At 29.2% G+C, this 23916-nt stretch overlaps 2 protein-coding genes across 3 annotated transcripts in view; both read right to left on the reverse strand.

The window, feature by feature from the left end:
• LOC111086015 (arfGAP with SH3 domain, ANK repeat and PH domain-containing protein-like) overlaps positions 1-2347 on the reverse strand; it is a 5533-nt gene extending 3186 nt beyond the window's left edge. Inside the window, exon 1 of the mRNA XM_022387250.1 lies at positions 2243-2347. Coding sequence (XP_022242958.1) covers positions 2243-2347 — 105 coding nt within the window. The remainder of the gene's footprint in view (positions 1-2242) is intronic.
• The window catches only part of LOC106460502 (arfGAP with SH3 domain, ANK repeat and PH domain-containing protein-like), an 83429-nt gene continuing 61744 nt past the window's right edge, over positions 2232-23916 (reverse strand). Inside the window, exons 13-24 of one of the 2 annotated variants that reach the window (XM_022387251.1) lie at positions 23637-23676; positions 23153-23201; positions 22704-22882; positions 21754-21887; positions 17855-17943; positions 16188-16368; positions 10127-10212; positions 6830-7013; positions 6229-6345; positions 4808-4942; positions 3475-3647; positions 2232-2373 (exon numbers count right to left, since the gene is read on the reverse strand). In XM_022387251.1, coding sequence (XP_022242959.1) covers positions 2355-2373; positions 3475-3647; positions 4808-4942; positions 6229-6345; positions 6830-7013; positions 10127-10212; positions 16188-16368; positions 17855-17943; positions 21754-21887; positions 22704-22882; positions 23153-23201; positions 23637-23676 — 1386 coding nt within the window. In that variant the 3' untranslated portion in view covers positions 2232-2354. The remainder of the gene's footprint in view (positions 2374-3474; positions 3648-4807; positions 4943-6228; positions 6346-6829; positions 7014-10126; positions 10213-16187; positions 16369-17854; positions 17944-21753; positions 21888-22703; positions 22883-23152; positions 23202-23636; positions 23677-23916) is intronic. The other variant, XM_022387252.1, reaches the window with a different exon arrangement.

Genomic DNA, 23916 nt, shown 5'->3' on the forward strand with positions numbered 1-23916 from the left:
TATATACATATATAATGTATAATAATGGAAATGTGACTGTATTTTACAAAATACTAGTCTACTAAAACACAGCAAAGACACAACTAAAGGTTAGTTTTATATTATTGAATACAGGAGCATGTGAACCTAGTCGTTGTAACTTCTGTATTGTTAGCCAGGCATGGCTGAAAGGTCAATATAATAAATATATATAAATGTATAATGTTATAAGCTATAAGCAACTTAGTCTAAACATTTATGTTTTTGTGTTATAATTTGTGGTCATTCTAGAATGAAAGAGGCATAATTTTATTTATGTCCTAATTTGTTATGGTGGTTACAAGATCAGTCAAATCTACTGAACCGGTACAGAGGTTAATTATTGAAAATAGCATATAAAAGATAAAGTTTTTTCTTAAGAAACGTTTGATAACTAACTGGACATTATAAAGATTTCACATTCGAAATTTTAAAATTTTCTGATGCATAAAAGTATTTTCAATCTTAAAATGAAAATTACTTTATATGTTGGATAGGCAATATGTAAAAAGAAAAAAAGAGCATGAGAAAAAGAAATCGCTTAACAAACCTTAAGATTTAATTTTAAAAAATTGATATTTTGTATATTATAATGTTTACTGATAATCTGCCAAAAAACTATAACATATAGCATGAAAACTATAACAAGCACAAAATGGTTACGAGGTCGGTCCCAGGGACCGAGTCCGTGCTGAAAGAGTTAAATAAGTCCTTTACCTTTTCAATGAGGGAAACTGTGGATTTTTTGGAAGCACCTGCTTAGCCCCAACTGTAAAAATAACTTACATAAGTGTCAAGAAACATGAATTAACAATTATTAATATTTTAAATATTTAGGTAAACAATTACAAGTTTTCACAATGTAATCTCTCAATAATTTTAGCTGAACATATTCTACCCAACAAAAAAAATTAATATTGATTATTACTATCCAAACACTTAAAAATGTAAAAAGTTACATTATTATATAAAAAAACATTAAGCCCTTTATTAATTGGCTGGATCCCTAGTATATAGTTTTTTAAACACTAGATTCTGATAGTTATCCACAAAGGTCCAATCAAGAAACAGAGTTTTGATATACTTGATGTGAATATCAACTTCATGATCAACCATAGTATTTAACAAGCTCATCTTTAACGTGCAAATTGTAAGAAAGTTAAATAACAGTGTTCACTCTTAAATTAAATTCTAGTCATGATCTCCTTCAAAAAGTAATGTTAACATTCCGTTTAAGCTGCAATATACCTTAAAATACTTTATAAACGTCTAAATACAGCAATCCTTACTAGCACATTACACTGAAACTAAAAATTGTAACTTATTTACACTTCAGTCACACTTGAGCTGCAACTAACTAAATGTATTACAACTATGTAAACATCTTCACAAAATTTGTATATCTAAAATGAATACAAAAATTATTTTATGCTGCATTAACACAGAAATAGATCTAACCATTGAATAAGACATGATGACATTATAATAAACTTTGAACAAAATAAGCCTTTACCTCAACCATTAAACTATTCAACATGAATTCTCAAATCTGGAGGTAAGTAGTTACTTCACAAATTGTATGGTATATTTGAGAAAAACCTATTTTCTTTCAGACAGATGAGCATTCACAAATAATAACATTTACTATCAACCATATTTTAATAGTACTTACAGTATTAATATGTTGTTCTTAAACAAATTAGAAATTTTCTCACAACTTGTTACTTACATGCTCCAATTATTTTTGCTTCAGTGCAGAATCACATACATACTTAAATGAGCAAAACCTGCATAATTAATTTAAGTATAATTGAATTATATCATCAAATGCTTACAATTCTAAACCCCATGATAAGTATCTACATTAAGAATAAAAGAACAATGTTTGAAATTCTTATTCTCAATGTCTTATGTTTGAAATTCCTTTAAAAACAGATATTTTAAATTTACAGTGGGAAAAATGGCATTTCATTATCACACAAATTTACATCACTAATCAAAACTTTGTTCAGTACCAAATCTTTCACTCAAAGACAGGCAACAACTTTAAATTGCTTTTTAACTTTTAGAAATGGTATTTATTTATACCAAGCCTTGGTCAATAATATGGATAACAGAAATCTGTACCTAAATGAGCACCCATTGGTGTTTGTTGTCCCCGACTAGTGGCCACATTGTGATTGCTTGGAGACATGAAGTCAGTTGAATGATTGCGTTTGTGTACTGCACTTGATGGAGACTGGGAAAGACCTGGATCAGAAGGAGTACGAGTGTGGCAAACGGTACCTGAAGCGAGACTAGGAGGAGGGGGAGCAGCTCTTTTCTTCATACTGCCATTAGAGTTCAATCCTGGAACTAACAAGAGTAATGAAAAAAGCCATCAATATTTCCACAATGAGCAACATAATTACTTTACAGTACACACGGTAATAGTTGTCTTTCATGTACAGCCGCATAACAAAACTTTGTATTTAAAAAATATCATCTACCATGTTTTTCAAAAAAAAAAACTTACACATTTTCAACTGTTTTATATAATTGTGATGACAAACTAGCTGGGTGTGTGCTATCCCAATACTTTTGGTAATATAGTACATGCATATCTTGATTTTATGTTAATTTATATTCATTCATTTCATACATACATACATTCATACATACATTTATTATTTATAAAGTTTCATTTTTGTACTGGCAGGAGGAATACATAATCTGCCTTTATGGCTAGGTTATTATTTTCAGGTTGTTTCATTATTTATGATCCAACTGAGGCTCCAGCAAAAGAGTTCAAAGCTTGCCAGAAATAAAAATATTAACCATTTCCAGCTCAGCACCTCAAGGTTTTACAGGTGGAAAATGACAATATCGAGTTTTTAAAAATTTTTTTATTATTTTAGATTGTTTGTTTTGAATTTCACTCAAAGCTACACGAGGGCTATCTGCGCTAGCCATCCCTAATTTAGCAGTGTAAGACTAGAGGGAAGGCAGCTAGTCATCACCACCCACCGCCAACTCTTGGGCTACTCTTGCAGCCTGTGTTATTATCATAAGTTTTGAACACTTAAATGCTCTGCCTTAGAGTTAAGTAATTTAAATTCAGAAGATTAGATATGTTTTGTTTTTTGGAGGAATGGGGCTCCCAAGACACTAAATCTAGCCTTGAGTCTACTCAGTAACAAATGTTACCTCCAGGAACCTATTAAATATAGTTATGTCATGATGCATGTATACCTGTTACAAATTCTAAAAGTACAAGTTTAATAGAACATAAATAATACATGATTTTTTTAGTTTGTGAATACTGGAAAGATTATTACCTCAGGGTCTTTAAAATATATGTAAAATACCATACATTTAAATATATATATATATATCAAAATAGAGAAAGATTAAACATTAGTTCTGGTTTTATTAACTCATTTTTTTTTATTAGGATTTAAACTTATATGTACTAACCCACAGGTTTTTTGTCTTTGGGGTGGGGGTGGTGGAGGCATGATACGTGGTGCAGGTACTGGACTTTGTTTTGGCCCCTCACATACCAGTGCAGATATTTTGGGTGGGGAGTCATTCCCTATAACACTGGAAGGTCGAGAATGACATCGTCTTTCAGGAGTAGTTTGGTTACCCTAATAGGAACAAATATTGGAAAAACTATTTTAGGAAAATACATACAAAAGTCTTGTGATAAAATTAAAACATTTGCAGATGCTCTGTATTTTTAAAAATAACAAACATTTCATTTCAAAGATATACTACAGACACACATAAAATATTTGCATATGTTGCACAGTGTTAGAAGTAATGACAAAATATCAAATTTCATAGATATATTACAGACCATACAAAAAATACAAATTATTAAGAAAAAGTTTTTACAAACAAATGTATTCCCAATTTTATGTTTTATAGTATAAAAATCCTACTGCTTTGACTGTTTAAACTCAATATCTCAAATTGGAAAGCAAAAAAAAACTATCTCTTAAAAAAGGAACAAATACTTATACCAAACATTTTTACTTTTTTGTCTTTCATAGCACTTTTCAATAGCTAAAAAAAACATTATTTACATTCATATTAAAACAAAATGTTGTTACAAATGACTAATTTCAAGGTTTTAAGGCATATAAACTAACAAACTACATGCACAAGAAATTATTAATCACTAGAGTGTAAAAAAATAAACAAACACAATCAAAATTATATTCATGTTTCATTTAAGTTATTACATCACATTACACAATTCATTCTCAGGCAACAGTACAGCAGGCTTGAAAAAATAAGTAACAAATTAAGAAAGCATAATACAAAAGCTAAAAGATTATTTTCATCAACAATATAGTGTAATAAAGTTCAATACAAAAAGGAAAAGCATATGGAAGTCCTTTCATGCTACTTACTTAAATCACTGTTGAAGAAATAATAAACACATAAAAAATATCACTAAAAATAAATCATTTGAGGATGGTGTTTTTTTTTGTTTTTTTTGGAAAGGGTTGTGGTTATGCAGGAAGAATCGATGTTAGTCGTAACCAACCAAACAAGTGACTCAGGGAAACACTGATACAAATATATTACCCAATTTGAAAGTGATGATTCATCCTTATATAATGCTATTTTGATTTATTCTATTGCTGCAAATTGCATGGGTTTTACTCCTTTCGTAATGAGAACTACAATCATTATTGAACAGCACATGCTATATTTTCTGCTGTAATCCAAAATTCCTGAAATGTAGCAGAAAATTTTTCATTCCAAGGGCTGAAAGGGAATCTATTAATATCTTTACCAATGGAGTGAGTATGACTCTTTCTCCAAAGTTTCTTTGTTCAAGTGCAGAAAGAGAGAATTTTCTGATGTAGTTGTCTAGCCTGCTTGTCCCATTAACCAAGTGTTTAAAAGAACCCGTGGTAAACAACTGATACTGAAACATATAAGACGATATCAGTGTAAAAGTAAAAATAATCCACATTTTTTTTTTTTATAACTATCAAGTGGCGATCTAATCAATGAATAAGAATAAAAACCCTTTCAGAAACATTCTCAATTCACATATTATCCTGAAAAATGAGAGATTAATTCTGATGATTAATTTAAACTTGCTTCTTTGTTTTCCAAGTTTATCCTTTTCACAAGTAATTTTAGTTTTAATGAAAGCATAATAATAATTCAGAGTATGGATGATTAACAGGGATCCTTTCTAACTTTACATTATCCTTTTATCCTTGTGTACCATTAAAATTTTTGCAACTCTCCATGTTCATGAAACAACTACTAAATGAAACAGTCAAACTTCTCAAAACATAAAAACATAATAAACCAAATATTTTTATACACTGACAGCAAACGTTTTGAATATTCAAATAATTGAAAAATTCGATTTACTTACTAAACTGATTAAAAAAAACTAAAATTACTAAACTACAAACTATTACTACCATGCATAAACACATTCACTGTTACTTTTCACTTAATGATTCAATATTTTATCATCAAGGACTTTTAACAATATTCATAAACTGGACATTTTCACATATACAGACAGGTTTTTCCATAACACTACACCCAATTTTCAGTGATTAAAACAATAAAAATTTTACTGTGAGGACAATCTACTCTTCTGTACAAAATATATTTTTATTGTCTTAATATTTTGGTTGCTAACCTTTTTCAACAGATTGTACTACATGGTAATAGCTCTGATATAAATATATCATGGCAATAAAAGCTCACATTTCCTGTAGTTAAAAAAAAAGGTTATCGCTATCCTTCAAATACATCCAAGCATCTCTATATATATCATCAACATGTTTTTTTAAAACATAAGAACATTAACTTTCATTTGTTGTAGATAATTTTTATGTATGTTTTTGGTAGAAAGTAACTGGAGTGGTATAATATAAGTCATAGCTCAGGAAAGACTGACTAAAGCACCAGCATATCTAAGTTCTGAAAATATGATTAAAGTTCAGTGGCAATAAATACCATACCTTAGCTTATTTCAACAATTCCGTTTAAAATTATATGAATATTAGTTAACTCATACAAGCTAATTACTTTATCAAATGAATGCACTTCCCTTCATTACAAAAAACAATTTCACCGCATATTTATAAATAAATATATACATACATTTCATATGAAAAAATTATATCACCAAAACAATATGCTTTACTTGACATAAAAAAGAAGGACTGTTTAGGTGTTAACCTTTTCATCAGCACCATCTTCATCACTTAGATCAGTAGAGCCATCTTCATGTGTTAAACGCCAATCGATGTTCACATTTTCAAACATAGTTTTCTTGTTTTGAAGAGCATGTTCAAGCTTTGAAAGAGGGAGAGAGAGAGAGAGAAACAGAAATTGCATATCAATATCTTCTGTCAATTATGACAAAACTAGAAAAAGCACATCCTTTAAATACTACAACATGTTCTAGTATACTATAAAATTATTAACTTCAAAATATAAGAAACTTCATTTAAAATATTTTATTATTCACAAAAAACACAATTATTAAACTGTTCTGAAAAATTGAATTAAACTATACAGATAGCATATTTATAAATAAGATCCAAAATTTACATAGAAGTAGTCTAATAACATATCTAATGTGAAACATTTTGGCATTAAAGTTAGAAAAAACAACAACTTTTACTGTTCAAATAATAGTAAAAACAACAGGGCTAGTAGTACAAGAATGTTTTGATATCAAAATAATATCAAATGTGATTATACTCATTTAATATTTTGTTGTTGTATCTTTAGTTTTTCTTGATTTCATCAAAATGTTTGTATTAAATGTACTTACCAGTTCTACACAAGTGTGAAATTTCTTTTCTCTGGCTATATCCAGTGGAGTTTTTCCTTCAGAGTTTTCTATCTGTGGATTGGCCCCACATCTCAAAAGTAGTTTCATACATTCAGTTTGGTTTTGTAAAGTGCTGACATGTAAGGGTGTATTGCCATGCTTGGTCTGTTTGTCTATACTGGTACTGTGAAAACAAATGTCAATATAGTTAATATACAACTTTGAAGGCTCAACAACTTTCAATGAGTTTATAAATGTTCAACCTTGATCTTTACATTTAATTTAAAAACACAATAAAACTTAAACTTGTTCTCTTAATAGAATTGTTAACTTTATGTATATCAAATACAACACATTTCTTTATACTCAAAACTACTCATTGTTTCTTTTCTGGTGAATAATTGTCATAAAAAATCAATATACATACTGAAAAATAATTTTATTAATCAGTACTATGACTCTTGAAAAAATTAACAAGATGTGACAACTGTGCCAAATGCAATGACTACTATATGATTAATTAACTACTATGACAAAGGAAGCATACAAGTCAGTATAAATGACACCAAAACATCAATATTTCCATGGAAAAATGCTTCAAAATTACACTACTCTTATTACAAAACCTTGCCATTCAGAAACCTTTGTGATAACTGAAAGAGAGTTTTCTTTTTTTTATTATATTTTTTATGAAATAAGCAGTGTTTTAAAATAGAAACCTAATGGTTATGTTTCATTACAACTCATGTACTTTAAAAGTAGTAAAAACAAATGCTTATTTGCTAAATGACAACAAAAGTCCATTTGAAACCCAAGATATCACTTATGTTCATGTAACTTACTTTTCATTTCTAGTGTGAAACTTCTTGTAAGTTAACATTTGGCACATTTTTAAAGCAGCTTAAGTCTCATCCTTTTCCATCTTAAATCAAATATACTCTAGATCTGTATATTAACTTGGAACTTAAGACATGCCTAAAGAAACGTGTCAGCTCACTTTAGGATAAGGGGTGTTTAGTCAAAAGTTGTTAAATAATTAAGTGCAAAAAAAGTTAATTATAACAGAAATTGGAAAATGTGACGGGGGTTATAATGTTTTACCACTGATATTGATAAAACAATATCTGTATATACATCTTCCATGTTTTTGTGCAAAGTAGGTGACAGGTCATACATTTTTTTAAATTTTTTTATGTCTATAGATCCATAGATTTATATTACAGTTGATGTAGTATTAAACAGGAATGAAGATCCAGTTATCTTTGTTTTAGTATTTGGTATGACTTCCTGTGTAAGGTCAATCAATAAGATATTTAAACAGAGGAGAATGCAATGTATTATACATGTATAATTATTAAAACTGTTTAGTAGACAACGAATATGTGAGAGGTGAATGGTCTGGAAAAATAATCCAGGATTCCAACTTCAACCCTTCAACAAACAAACAAATGTAAAAACTCTATCTTACTTAGTTCTCAGTTCATTACTATTCATTAAATTGTGTCCGACACTCATTTACCCTTTTCTCTCTTTTGAATTCTAGGTTCTGTAAGCAAAGTGCACAAAATCTAAGAAAAATAAAACAGAATTCAAACCCTGACAATTCAAAACTGAACACTTTAATTTTAAACAATAGTCTCTAGTATTTTCATTCTTGTTTACTAACAATGGTCATCCAATTCAGTAAACTTTATCCATAGACATTTGAATTTTATAATACAAGTTATACTGCAGTCTATCTCAATGATTCCCAACCTTTGTGATTGAAGTACCTTTAAACTGACCCTTCTACATCCAAGTACTCTACTTTGTACCACTAATAGTAGGCTTAAAAACAATTTATATTATCTCTAACATTGTTCTGCTCACTCACATTCACCTCTGTGTTTATGTTTTGCTTTTTATACTAGATGTTAAAAATAGTTTCAGTTTTTCATGACAGTTAATGAATGTCAAAAATATTTTCAATTTTTCAGTTTTTCATGATAGTTAATGAATGTCAAAAATAGTTTCAATTTTTCAGTTTTTCATGACAGTTAATGAACGTCAAAAATAGTTTCAGTTTTTCATGACAGTTAATGAAGTGACTTAGAGAATGACTTTCTACAACTTTAAAAATAAAATATCTGACTTTTCAGAATTTTTTCAGTGACCATATAAATCCTGCAAGGATCACAGTCCAATTATAGTGAATGTAAACAGACTACAACCAACTGCAAAAATAAAAAATGCATTTCAAATCAAGATTGACATGAGACCTTGAGCAATCCAATCACTAGTCATTCCATTTCCTGTTTTAAATATTGGAATAGTGGTTCAAACAGGAAGTGTAATGAAAGTAAAGTAAGAACTATCATTGTTATCTTAAACATTCAGTATAAGTTAAAAACTGATTAATACATAAAACACACAATCCAACAGGTCCAATGCTATTAGTTTAAAATAGCAACTCTGGAACAGCAGGTATTTTGTTTGGAGCATGAAGTTTAGAACCAAAAACTGCCAAAAAAAAACGAATTTGAATGTGGACATATATCTTATCACATAGTGTAAAATATATATATATATATATACAAACAAAAATGACTTTAGACAAAAAATATCATTAAAAGCATGTGTTTGATGGCAAACATTTTTCACATTCAAATTCATGCTGTTTAAATTTTGGTCATCATCTATAATGATATTTGAACACAGAATTTACATTATGGTAAATGTTTTGATATAAAACAGCTGACCTTATGTATTATAGAACACTTTTTAATCCAACATAATCTTCAAATTTCAAAAACTTGCCTTTTATGTAGCTGGCTGTACATAAATGTTCATACTGTTTTATTAGTAAATGCAATAGATTATCATGTGTAATAAAATCAAACCATTTGGTGAAATGACTATATAATCAAGCAGTTTCATGAAGGATAAGTTTACCCAGTTTTACTAATAAGAGATACAAGCACAACCCTAATGAAGTGACTGAACAACTTATGGACTTTAATAAGTACCTGATACTTGACTTTATAATAGTTACTGATCCTTAACAGACACTTAAAACAAGCATGGAATGATAAAAAAAAAGGGATTTCAATACATTTCACATCATGCTTTAAATAATCATTATTTCCTTCAGCTTTGCATCTGGTTCCTTCAACATCAACATTGCTGATCAGATTTCAAACCTCAGTCTCCTGTCACCATTATTTACATTTTTGTATATTTTTAAAACATTTTAGCATTTCTGTAACTATAATGGCTCTATTCTTTTTATGTTATCTGTATCACAATAATGCCTCTCACCTATTTTGTACAAGAAAATCAACTACATGGAGAGATGTTCCATCTTCCTGAGTAACAGCAACATGTAGACTAGTTTCACCTGTTTTCTGAAACATTACAAGATGAGAAGCAATAATGTCATCTATTTTGTAAAACATTTATCCATGTTTAGCTAATAATTCTGGTAAATTTTACAATATAACTAGCTGAAGAATAAACGCTACATGCAAAGTGACAAAAACATAACTACAAAAAGTTATAAAAAATTATCAGCTAAAACATTTGAAAAGAGTGAAGAAAATCAATCTAAAGGAAGGTTTTAGATGAGTGGAAAATTTCCTAGATATTCTTGATTATTCACAAGGTAAACTTGTAACAAGTGTGTAAAAAAACCTATCTATAAACCAGCTTTCCTACACTGAGTTATATCACCTTATTTATACAAAAAAAAACAGCAATCATAGGACTAGTACTTTAGATCAATCATATTTGTAAGTACAAAGAAAGGAAACTTAAAGAACTGATTGATTTACAACATATGCTCAGACTGAATGGTTACTTAAACGGTTATATTTTGGATACAGCTAAGAGGATTATATATAATGAAAAGAAGTAACACTACTTTTAAACAGGATGACAATTGTAAGTTTTTGTCTTGGGCTATCTTTACAGAAGGAACAGACTTAACAGACTTACAATTAGCTGTCTAACAGCGAAGCTTACTTATAAAAACTGTACGAAGATTGGATAGGCTACTTAAGCAAGATTTAATATGATTTGTATTAAAGATATGGGAGCAGGGGATAAATGCATAGCATGTAATGTAATTTACAAAGTAACTTGTAAAATATGTAATGTATTTTAAACTGGTGAAACATCTCTTATATTACATGATAGACTTGTTGACATGCAAGGGCCTTGAATCAGATGAATAAAAGAATGAGTGTGATAACTGATCATTACTTAGAAAAATATGTCAGACAAATATCAGACTACTCTTTACAAATAGATATTATGGGTACAGCTAATGTTTTTCTTGATCTTAAACACAAAGCTTCACTAAGTTCAAAATTCAAGCCACAAATCAATTGAGATAATGGATAGGCAATATGATATAATAATATTTATTCTGTGTTTCCATGTTTATGTTACAAATATTTCATTTTTTTACGTCTAATATACAAATATTAAGTTTTATATTCTTATTGATGATGTATATATATATATATATTTGTTTCTATTTTGTATTCTTGATCATCATCAATGTAAGTATTACTGCACACATGATCTCATCTTCTAGTTTTACAAAGTTATATAGAGTAAATTTAAAGTTTAAGGCTTGTTACAGTCATTGCAAGTAAACCAGTTTAAGTAGAAGGTTATTCCTGAAGACGTACAACTAAAAAATAAAATTACCGAAATTTGAAAAACTTGATCTTGAGTTTATGGTCATTTTCTTCAAAGTATAACAAAAGAATTTTCAGAGAAAAAAATTAAATATATGTGTTATAATAATAATAATAAAGAAATAATAGTAATATATCATCAATAGGGTGGTAAACTATTTTTAAAATGTCAAGTATTTGTAGTAACAAAAGTAATTAGAGTATCAATGATGACTTTTTAAAAGTTAAAACATTAAATGATAATTTGTTGGAAAAAATAATACTTAATAAATGAAATTCTGAATTGTTTCAAAACTTTTGCAAATAATACAGGACCATGATTGAGTGTATTTGATTCAAATGTTAAAAAATCTCTCAAGATAATGAAAGGCACTTATTTTCATACTAGTATTAGAGGATTTTTCCAAGTAATCGGAATAAGGCTAAAATATGTCCTTTATTCAATAAAGTTGTTGACAATGTGCCTAATAATTACCAATTAATTTCTCTACTTGACACAATGAATACACCATTTAATAAAAATAGAAATAATAAACTGAATAACTGGGCTGAAAGAATATTTTTTAAACAGTAGAAATGGATATGGTATATACCAAGTTTGCAGAGTATATTAAAAACTGCATGTGTAAGATAGAAAAGGCTGATTATCAGTAGTTCTTATATATTTTACTGGAGCATTTGACAGCTTTTCCTCATTAATCTTTTTCTGTATAAATTAGACAACTAACATTGTATGTTACAAAATTATAAATATAGTAAAAACATCCATAATCCAAAGTGAAATCTAATATAAAATACTTGAATGAAAAGAACTAACCTATTATTTTAATTGTAATATAATTAATAGCCAGAGTCATATGATTACACGTGCCATTTAATTTTGCTTCATATATAATTGACTTGATTATTAAGATTGAATAAAAATGTTCAAGGTGTATTTATGAACGAGTTCAGAGAACTCACTGTTATATGCTGATTGTTTTTATTAGAAAATTAATAGAAATTATATAAAAAATTGCTAAATGTATTAAGAGTATTTTATGAAATGTTTCATTTTAAAAATGAATATGAAAATCTCAAAGAATGTAATATTTAGAAGAAAACGAGTTGTTAAGTTAGTCAAAAATTGTATTTTAATTCAGCAAACAGTATCCAGGCACATGTGCTTAGGTGTGTACTTATCAGCAACTTATCATAATATGTAGCTATTAAAGTTCTCTCACTACTAGCTGAAAATGTTTGTGCTTATGTATGTAAAATATATCATAAAATTAATGTTCTATAAAACAAATCTGTTAATACAGTAGCAGAAACACTATTATATGAAGCTGCCTTGAAGAAACAGATTATTAAGTAATTCAAAAAATACAGATATCTGTTTGTAAGTTATCTAGGAGTGAGTAAAACTGCAATTGAAGAACAAGAAAGATTACATGCTGCAATCAGGTATAGAATGAACTGCATCATATATTAATTAAAGGTACTAAAAAATGACTTTCTTCAAATTGGTCAGGTACTACTACAATTCAATGAAAGTTTGAAATTAAATTGTGAGAGTTAACTGAGGTACAAAAATTAAGAATATATTTTTCACATGCGATTATGGAATTGTAGGGTTAAGAAAAGATATAGGTAATGAGTAGTTTCTTGTAGATCTTTTATTAAAGATTAACCAATACGTATTCTCAAGAATTGTATAAGAAGCTAAAAAAAAGAATCCAAAAACTTTTAATGTAAATGGAAGGGATTTCATGATCTATATTAACAATAAGATGATGAGTACCTAAAACAGCCCCTTCTTCCACCACTGATGGTATTTTATGTGGTGGCCCTGATTGTGGACTATTACTATGCAATGCAATTTCCACTTCAAAAAATGTTCTTATACAACAACAATGAGGTCAATGTTGTCCCCCCTTCCTCTTTACATGCCTTATAAAATTCATCAAATTTGCACATATGATGATTTCTTAAAACTTGTTTGAGCAATCCAAGGCACAAAGTTCAAGGGGTATGTCTGCAAATAGTATAGAATACATTCCCATTTATACTTGTACAGTCCAGCCCCATTTATCCAGTCAGCTGTGGGTCTAAACAAAATAATGGCTGCATAGTGGGGTGGCTGTATTACCAGGTGTCACTGTGTGGGGTCAACTCTTGGATGAGACTGAGGCCACAGTACATACCCCAACAACTTGCCCATAATATTCACCTTTCTATGTTCCTGTTTGATAGAGAATGTTGTAATAACATTTGGCTGAGAAAGCAGAGCTCTATTTATTGCAAAATGGAGGGAAAAGTGACAAAACTTGAAATGAATGTGCAAATTTTCCCCTTTGAACAAATCTTTTATTCACAAGAAGACCAAAGAGTCATTGAACTGGAAGTGTTACAAATGACAAAGTTTAAAGGAGTTGTGAAAACACTGTTTGTTTCATCATGTACGTGTGATTGTGCAATCATCAGTGTAGCATGAGGTGTGAAGCATTAGGTAGGATTAGCGTGCCATTAAGAGGGAACATCAATGATCAATCATCTGGTTTGTAACATCTACAAAATGTGGTCACTATCAGTCGATGTACGGTAGTGGCCTCACTTTGACTGACAGGTCTCAATTGGGCAGGGGCAGGTGAGAGCAAGCTTGGGTAGCCACAATACTGAGTTCAAAAAGACCGCTTGATAGAGGGAAACAGGTGACCACAAGTCAAGTTGACCGCAATACAAGTGCCCATAATAGCAGATGTTTCACAAATATGAAATAGAAGGAAATATTTGGGACTGAGCCAAAATGGCTGTAATTAATGGTTGACCACTACATCATGTTGACTGGTATGCAGGTCTGGACTGTATTTTGTAGAAAAACTGCCATGTTGACTTGAATGTGTAGTTTTATGCTTTATCTTGATGGAGCCATACTTCACTGGCATCCAATCCATATAAAGGTGGTATTTCTTCATATTATAGTAGTGTCAGCATGTTAACCTGACAGAATAAGAGTACAAACAAGAACTCTTGTAGCTTTTGTAAACATAAATCAATGTAAATTGTCTTTACATTTAAATGGAGGTTCCTAATTAAAATGCAATGGACTGCTGTGTCATAGTGATATTTCTAGCAACACTGTTTAACCTTCTTCAATTATTCCCAGTGTGTGAATGGAAGTCAGTTGTGAAGTAGACTGTTTTTACCTGATATAATAATTTTTTCCTTTGGTTTAGTAATAATGTTCAAAACTACTGACATCCCTTTCTTCAGAATACTAAACTTAATTGCTTCTATATTTGTGTTATAGAAGAACTTTATGTTTGAAAGACCTATAATGTAACCCTCACAGAAAGAATCAGTTTTAATTAAGCACCATCTGCACTAGTAAATCACCACACAAGTGAATTGCACAAAGAATGTTAGAGCTTTTGACCTGTGTAGTTACAGGCCATGGAGATTTTTGAGAGAGAAAGGTTTTTTGGAAATGCAAACTGTTACTACAAATCATGAACAACTCTTTAGAGAAAAGTAAAATATGTACTTGAACCTGAAAAATATATATCATAAATATTTCTAAACATAAAATTCCTGCAATAAAAAAAAATTATCATCATAATTTGGAAATAAAACTAGAAGGCATATAGAGAATTAGACAAGCAAAATACATTTTGCTCTTACCGCTTGGATAATAAAATTTTTGTTATTATACAAAATAAGTATTATATATTACTATGTTTATCCTCTATTTCGTGAATTATACCTATGAACTGTTCCAATGTTTTTCCAATTAAAGAAGAATTAATTATTCAATTAATAGAAGCACAATTTACACTTTTCCTGGATAAGACTGTCTTGGTATTAATAAGGATATAAAGAACAAATATTAACAAAGACCTTTCTCAGTAATGCATAAAATATATGAGTAATGGGCTTTAATAAGGTCTGGACCATTTGAATAATAAAATAACCAGAATCTGTAATGACTAAAGTAAATACAAAATAACTAAAACATCTGAGATTTCAGAACCAAAATTCCCATAACATACTAGGTTCTGTGAAAAAAATTTACAAAAACAATCTGTAATGTATAAACTCAAAATCATTTTTGTAAATGCCCATAGTATATTATAAAATATAGCAAATACTTAATGTCAGGCTACTTACTTTTTATCTAGTATATATTACAGTAAGTATATGGGTGTGTGTGTGTGTTGTTATTGGGATTAGGATTCTTCTACAGTAGGTGTCTGTGACTTGTTTGTGATAAATTCAAAAATAAATTAACAGCATGTACTCCACTTGCTTTCAAAATATTATATATATATATATATATATATAGTTAAACATATGTACAACAAATTCTTCACACTATAGAGATCATAGGCATATCATAAACACTATATATATAGTTCTCTTCTTCATAACAATCATAAAATATTAACTCACAAAAGTAATTAATTAATACCACCTATGCTAAACAGTCTTTTATATCATGACACTTAAGTAAATGTAAAATAATTTAAAACAATAATCAAAATAATATTTAAAAACCTGAAAGAACTAATACAAATGATGGAATTAAAACTTATCAAAAATGTAACTTTTCAAACATATTATAAAGGCAAATTCTAAAATGCCAGCTTTAACAAACATTTCAAATACTATGCAACCATTTGCTTAAGACAACTTACACTATTTGGAAGCACCCATGTGAGGTCAGCTCCTTCCACAAATGCCTGAAGAAGCTGATACAAATGTCTTGATGTGACAGCAATTTCAAGATCATTTCTAAGATCTTTTTCGTCTGTACATGTCCTAATGGCAAACTTCTTTTCTACATACTTTGCTCGAATAAAGTCACACCTTTCTTCCCTAACATAATGTTTAATAAATAAAAATCTTAACACTTATACAATGTAATTAACTTTTATCTCATTCCAAGATTCAAAGTTTAACTTATGACATGTAGTACAGGCTTTCTATTTTTTCACACCAACATTCATCATGCTTTACAAAGTATAAGGACTGAATAATAGCCAGTTTGTCACCATTCCATAATTGTTTTTCAGGAGTTAAGGTACTGACTTCACTTAACACTAGGAAATAGTCAAGGTTTTATCACTTTTTCACATGTTAAATTTTCAATTTCTTTTATACCTCAAATGCCTGTCATTTTTACCATCTCATTAAGTTACAATGTGTTTCAAGTTTGAATATTTCAGTATAGAATTACAAGTTAAAATAGTTCATGTGAGCTTACACACAATAAATTTTATTAACATCTGAAAAAAAAAAAAAATTAAAACCTACTATGAAGAAGATAACATTTCTGTTCATTGAAGATATTGAGTTACATATAGAAGTTATAATGCAACTTTTAAACACTCAATCTTTAAGCACTTTTCTTTGATCATGTAATAATTACAAAAATGTGCATTATACATATAGATATAATGGGAGGGGCAAATGTTATTATACTCTTGGTAGAGTTGTCATTACATGGCTAACACTAAAGAAAATATTATGAAAAAAATCAATGCCAATTTAATTATTCTTTGCTTTGGTAATAGTTAAAAATTAAACTATATTCTAAATGAAACAGTTGGATTAGTCACTTTTGCCCCACCTTGTATATTTTTTACTTTTGTTTTATGATTTTAAAAACCTGTAAAAAATTAATCCAGTATTCCATTTTTTTTATTAAAGTTTTGTTTAAAATAAATATGAATTATTTTATATCCATAAAACACAGTAGGCTTACAAATAATTGAAACATATACAAAACCTTGATAAGAACAGCATTTCCTAAATACTTAGCTTTAACTAATTCACCATGGTTGGTACATATATGATCTCTAAATTTTTTTTCTGTTCATTGTGGCTGATATACATATGGATTCTTACTTTTAAAATTCCTACACGAGGTGTTGGATTGTAGATTTTTGAGGTAATGTTGTCCATCTACATTCTGCTATATACTGCCACACAGTAAGTCAATTATTTCTACTTTCTATGTGTCAGTTTCCCTCAAGATGTCAGAGAAGCTTGTTCAACATCATTTCCCCTCCTGCAGCAGCAAGTGTTAATGAAGCAGGGGAAAATCCAGATTATTTTATGGATTTACTAGATAACATTGACTCTTATGAGTTGATTCAGTGAACACACACACACACACAAAAATTATGAGGCCACATATGTACCAGCCACAGCAAACAGGTTAAAAACTCAACAAAAATATAAAACTTTGTGCAATCCTTATGTGTTAAGTTTAAAACTATCATGATACATATTCATATAAAAGTACTAATTAAAAATATACCTATAGTTATAAAATTTGGAGCACAAAAAATAATCTTACATTGAACTATCAGAAGAAGGCTTTCTGACATGATTTAGTGTTGCTTCCATCACATCATTAAACCCTGCATTACTCATTACCCTGGCTAGCTGCAAGTTAAAATAAAATTTACAAGTTAAACATATGAAAAAAATTACTATCATATATATATACAAATAAATATTAATTTTATTACATTGTTAAAAAAAAAGAATATTTCTGTGCCAAAAGTCAGTTTCTTACAATTTGTCTATATGATGCTTCTTTTTTCACAAAAGAAATTGGTCTGTGCTCAGTTCTGTTTAAATAGTACATATTGTTAAGTCTTCTAACATATTTCAAAGTAAAAATATTTCATCTGATTGGTTTCATTTAGCACTTATTTGTTACTCGTTACAAAATACAATGTTCCTTGATATTAAATGACAATGTGATTTTTTTCCCTTTAATTGATAACAATTTGTAATAAAAACAACAGTATATACAGCTTTACTTTGTACTGTTTGTGAAAATAATTGCATCAAAACAGGAAAAAAAATGCAGTAAATCCTTAGACAAAAAGAAAATACATACATACACAGCCTAACAACAAGCAGACATCCCCCAATAATACAGATTGATTAATCCCATGACGTCACGCCACGCCATGAATAAAAGGATCCTAACCATATTTTCATGAGATTGCATAAATGGACAATGATAGAAAGGCCAATGTCAGCATGAAATCACAAATTAGATTACAATACTCTGTCCATAGTTTAAAGTAATGGTGCAGTTCCATTCATGTCAGAAAACAAATACCTTCTACACAACCCAAATGCACCAGAACAAGTTTTTTTGTACATTGATGAGAAGTTTGGAGAATAACCCATGACAAATGCCCATTACTGTTACAGAACAGATGCAAATATGCTCCAATGCCTTCAGAACATATCTTTAAAGCTAGTGTCCACTCCAGGAAATATCATACATCAACAGCAGTGGGATCTATTGATGCTATAATGCTCGTCATATATTTTAAGACCTGAAATGGGTATTGTCAAGTACCACTCTTGGCACATATACATCAATGAAAATTAACCTTAGGAAAGGAGAAACATATATAAATTTAACATTTTCAAACTTTTTATAAACAAATGATTTACCAAAATAAGTATTAAAATTATCTATGTTTTTGTTTTTTTTTGCCAATTTAAGCACAAGTTACGAATCGTCACAGGACCATGTCTTTGTGGTGTCAATTTGTTTACTTTGACATGTTTGTGCCACGTCAATTTTTACTTATTGCCTCAAGAATGTGAATGTTTTACTCATAAATATTGCAGCCTAAACAAAGAAATATGAAAGGCGTGTAAACTTGTAACAACTTTGTTTTGGGGGTATATCTATGTGGTTTATGGCACTAAATTTTTAGATGATCCCTAAATTAGAATATAATTTAAGTTTCCCAAGCATTCTCCAGAAACACTGACAACAGAAATGGTTTCAACATGCTTACTATAACATTGAAGCCAAGCTATTAAGCTATCATTGTAAGATATAACTGACAATACAACCATCAATACACTAATACTTTAAGCATTATATTACAAGAGTAAGTTGGAGACTTACCTCAGAACTACTTGTGTTAAGTCAACACACTGTTGGCCTGGGTGGCAAGTCATGAATACATACACAAGTTTATCGACATCTAATTATGGCATTTTCTAATTAGACAGACTGATGATGTACAATGTGAAATCTGTCAATGGTACACAATGTTACAATCTAACCTAAACAATATGTCAGCAACCAGTGAGTAGAAGAACTGATGTCAGTAAGCAACAGAATACAACACTGTAGATTCTTAGATTTTTAATGATTTTTATATTCCCCAATCCTATGCAGATTTCCTGAATATTTCCAAGAAATTGTTAAGTGAAATTCCTGATCATTTTCAAATTTCAATAATGCATGGAAACTCTGGGCTTATGCTCATTCAATTCAAGTCACAAATAAATGGCTTGAAGATCATGACATTTCCACTCTTCCTTTACCAAGCAAGCCACTAGATATAAATACTATCAAACATGTGTGGTCCATCATTGATTGTTCTCTGCAAGAGCATCCAAAATAACCAACTTCTGGAGAACATCCCATACAAGTTTTTCACTAAGAGTAAAGTGCAATTCCAAAGGCCCAGATTTCATATCTTGTAAGTATGATGTATTACTGTGTTTCTATCTTAACCTTGTGTGTACAGCTGGGGGTTAAAGAGTGCATGTCACAACTTTTACAGAGTGTATTTCAACATGGTATTATATATCTGATTTCAGAATTATCAGCTATTCATTTTACATCACATTGCTGATTCAGCAACAGTTCATGGTAGAAGAGAGTAAATACCATATACAATATAAAGTGATATGAAAAAACTGTTGATATACATTTCAGAGGTTCCAAAGGTTATTGAAATGCAATATGCAAATTGTATGATAGACAGAAGAATTATAATTTTCAGATGAACATCACCTTGCACTCCAACTTGTCAGAGTCTGAGTCTGACTGGTTTTGGCAATTCACAGACATATCTTGGGTACAAATATATTTGTAACAACATCTGATTTTTTGGTGTACAACACACTTGCACATTTGACAAAAAGCTTACAACACTTTGTGCAGAAAACATAGTAAATTCTGAACTATAGTCAACATTCCTTCTCCAATGTGAGACTGGTCCAATGAACCAACCCTATAAAAATTTGTTAACTACTGCAAAGGCAAAATCCACTAAATATAATGGCAATCTTGTACCTTTTGTTTCAAATTTGTTTAGTAAATATATTGCATTTTTTCTAAAGTGGGTGTCTATTTACTTATTGGTAGGCTGTATATAACTTCTTCAAAAAAAAACATATTTACCATAATTTTTCAATTATCTATTGTTGTTGTTTGTAATACTAGGTTTACATTTTATTACACCCTCAGCAGTTGAAAGTGTTAAGTAAACTAAACAATCAGTTATATAACACATATTTGGGAGCCACATTAAAATGTTGTCAACACGAATAACTGATACACGAGTTCTCTCATAATACCTACTGAATCATTGCACACTAGAAACTTAAGGCTACAATTGCAATAACATAATAATATTAATATAATAATATCATAATAATGTTAGTTTCTGTGAGCTGGTGTAATGCTTTGGGATTTTTTTATCACTTGAATCCAAGTACAAAGCAGTTTAACAAATAATAGCAAATTAGGTATATAATTTCATAATTACCTAAAATATTTTTATTTTTGAAATAAACATAACCAAAAGATAAAACTAACGGCTCTACAGTACTTATTAAATTAAAACAAATAAACTCAGAAAATACAAAACATAACCTCAAATCATAAAAAAACAAACCTAATTACAGAAAATAAAGCACACATACAAATATTAAATTCCAAAACAAGTATTTTTCAAACCACTGTTATCATGTAAGTGGACTAGTTGCTTTTAGTAAGTGATACCACACACAAAGCATATGCAAAGGTTGCTGGAAAAACTGTTCTAGTCAATCAAACATTTTACTTCAACAGATTGAAACTTAGAATTGTTGAAGATTTTTATCAAGAATAAATAGACAAATTCAAAAATGTGTTTTATTCCAAATAACCCTTAAAAAGAAAGTGTTTTATATTAAATGGAACAAAACATCAATAGATTTTAAAGCAAGAAACCTTTATACAATAAAACATTTTAAGGACACATACAAAGGAACATTTAGAGCTCAGTTCAATGAACTTAGCTCATATCTATCAGAACTTCACTATAACATGTGACAATGCAGGTTTTGATCCTATGTAATATAGAAGACATAAAAATATTATACATTAAAAATCCATCTACCACTAAATTATCATATATTAATATTCACATTACTCACCAACAGCTGAGATGTTCCTATGTTATCAAGTGTCAGTGACTGAATTCTTGAAATGTGAACTCCTAGATCCCGATGAATTCCTGAGCATTCAATACACGTAAGAATCCCAAAATTTGTGGATAACCATGTTGGATCTAAAAAAAGAAAAACATTATGATGTTTTTGTGATGTTGAACAAAGAAAATCATAACAGTTCCCATAATTGCAGCTACTTGCTAAATCTAGAAGCTTTATTTGTTTGTTTTAGCACAAGGCTCATAATTGGAATCAAACCCTAAATTTCAGTGTTTGAAATTATTGATTTCAAGTTATTGGTTTTAAAAACTGTTTGGAAACACTATAAAAAATAATTTTCATATTCCACCTCTACCCAAAAGCAAAATAGTTGAGTAAAAGGAGAAAAAAAATAATCGGTAAAATACTATATTAGTCAGTAAATTTTAAGTAAATAAAGGTACAGAAAATATTTTAAATATTTCTTGGATCATTTAATTGCAATCAAACTCCAACTTTCAGTGTTTTAAGTTCATAAACTTACCACTGATACATTGGAAGTTAAATTAAGATGTTTTTGGAAGAAAAGACATATCGCATATTACCTATTCTTTAACACAAATGTTTTATTGTTTCTTTTAGCAATATAAACAGACACACAAACACACACATGTATATATATATACACATAGATGCACACACACTTTAACCACATTTTACTTAGCACAATGTACATTGACAAATCACTGATTCAAATCCAGAAAAAACTATTTTAATGAGTATGTTTCCTTCTTCATCAAGACAATGTAATTAAATATTTTTCTAATTTATCGTTTATTCGTACACCTCAGACAAAATTTACATGTTTATCATTTACAGAATCTATATTTGACTTAAAATGTCATTATATATATATGTACATTCTTCCTGAAATGGCTCAACGCCTAATTACATACCTTTTGTTGAATTACAGTCACAGCACCGATCATTGCCTGGCAGTCGCTGTATTTGTCGAATAATACTCTGTTGAAGTTCTAAAAGACTATGATTTAATTTGTCTCCATTTGGCTGCCCAGAGTCATCAAAAGCTTTCCGTAGTGCTCCCTCTTTACAATTAACCAAAACTGACATCCAACTATAGGAAAAAAATATATAGAACAGATCAGTTGTTTTAGCTTATCATCCAATTTGAGTCATTTCTAAGCATTTTTACTCATGCTTTGCTGGTAATCCTAAATGGACAGTTTTAAATTCAAAATAGTTCCTTCACAATTACTCAATTTCAGACCTACTTTTGCATTTCATATAGATTCTCAGGAGATAACATTTACTATTACTCTTTTCACTGACATATAATAAATACTATATGTTTAAGGTATATTTCAAAACCTTAATTTCAACTTACGCATCCATTTCAACATCATCTTCGGCTTGAAAGTGGTATGTTCTGTTATCTGTTTTAGAATAATATTTTTAGTTTATAATGTTCTTCAATAAAAATTTGTAAATTCAGAAACAGTAATTTTCAATTACTGTCAAAATATTCAAATTATGAGTATAGCTATAAAATATCAAGTATGTCTATTTTCTAATTAATACACAAATCAAATATTTCCATCTTTTAAACTAAATATTTGTACTTATTTTTTCTTATTAATAAACTTAAAATTAAGCATGTAAAGTTCTATACACAAAAAACAATGGATCCAATCTTTAGATACCACCTTATTTTACTTGCACTTAAGATGGTATTATAAGAGATTAATCTTTCAAATATTTTAAGTGAGATTTATACAAGCTGTAGCTTGAAATCTTATTGCTTACACACACACAAAAAAAAAATTAAGAAAAATTATTCTCATAATTATTAAAAAAATTACCATACTCACAAGATATAAGGTCAAAACTCTTCTTTTCATCAACCACTGTCTTCATTGATCAAAAACAAACCAAAATATATTTCTAATTCAACAACAGATAAAGCAAACTAATAATATGATGAGCAAATATTTGCTCTTAGGAACTAATACTCGTGCCAATTCATTATTGAAATTAATTATAACAAGATAAGAAAATAGTTAAAATGATTAAAAATAAAAAAGGAGATATTATGTCAAAGGGATGAGCTGATTTAGTACTAAAATTCATAAATTGTACTTTACACCGGAT

The sequence above is a fragment of the Limulus polyphemus genome, unplaced genomic scaffold, assembly GCF_000517525.1.
Source record: "Limulus polyphemus unplaced genomic scaffold, Limulus_polyphemus-2.1.2 Scaffold782, whole genome shotgun sequence".
In the NCBI taxonomy this organism is placed as follows: Eukaryota; Metazoa; Arthropoda; class Merostomata; order Xiphosura; family Limulidae; genus Limulus; species Limulus polyphemus.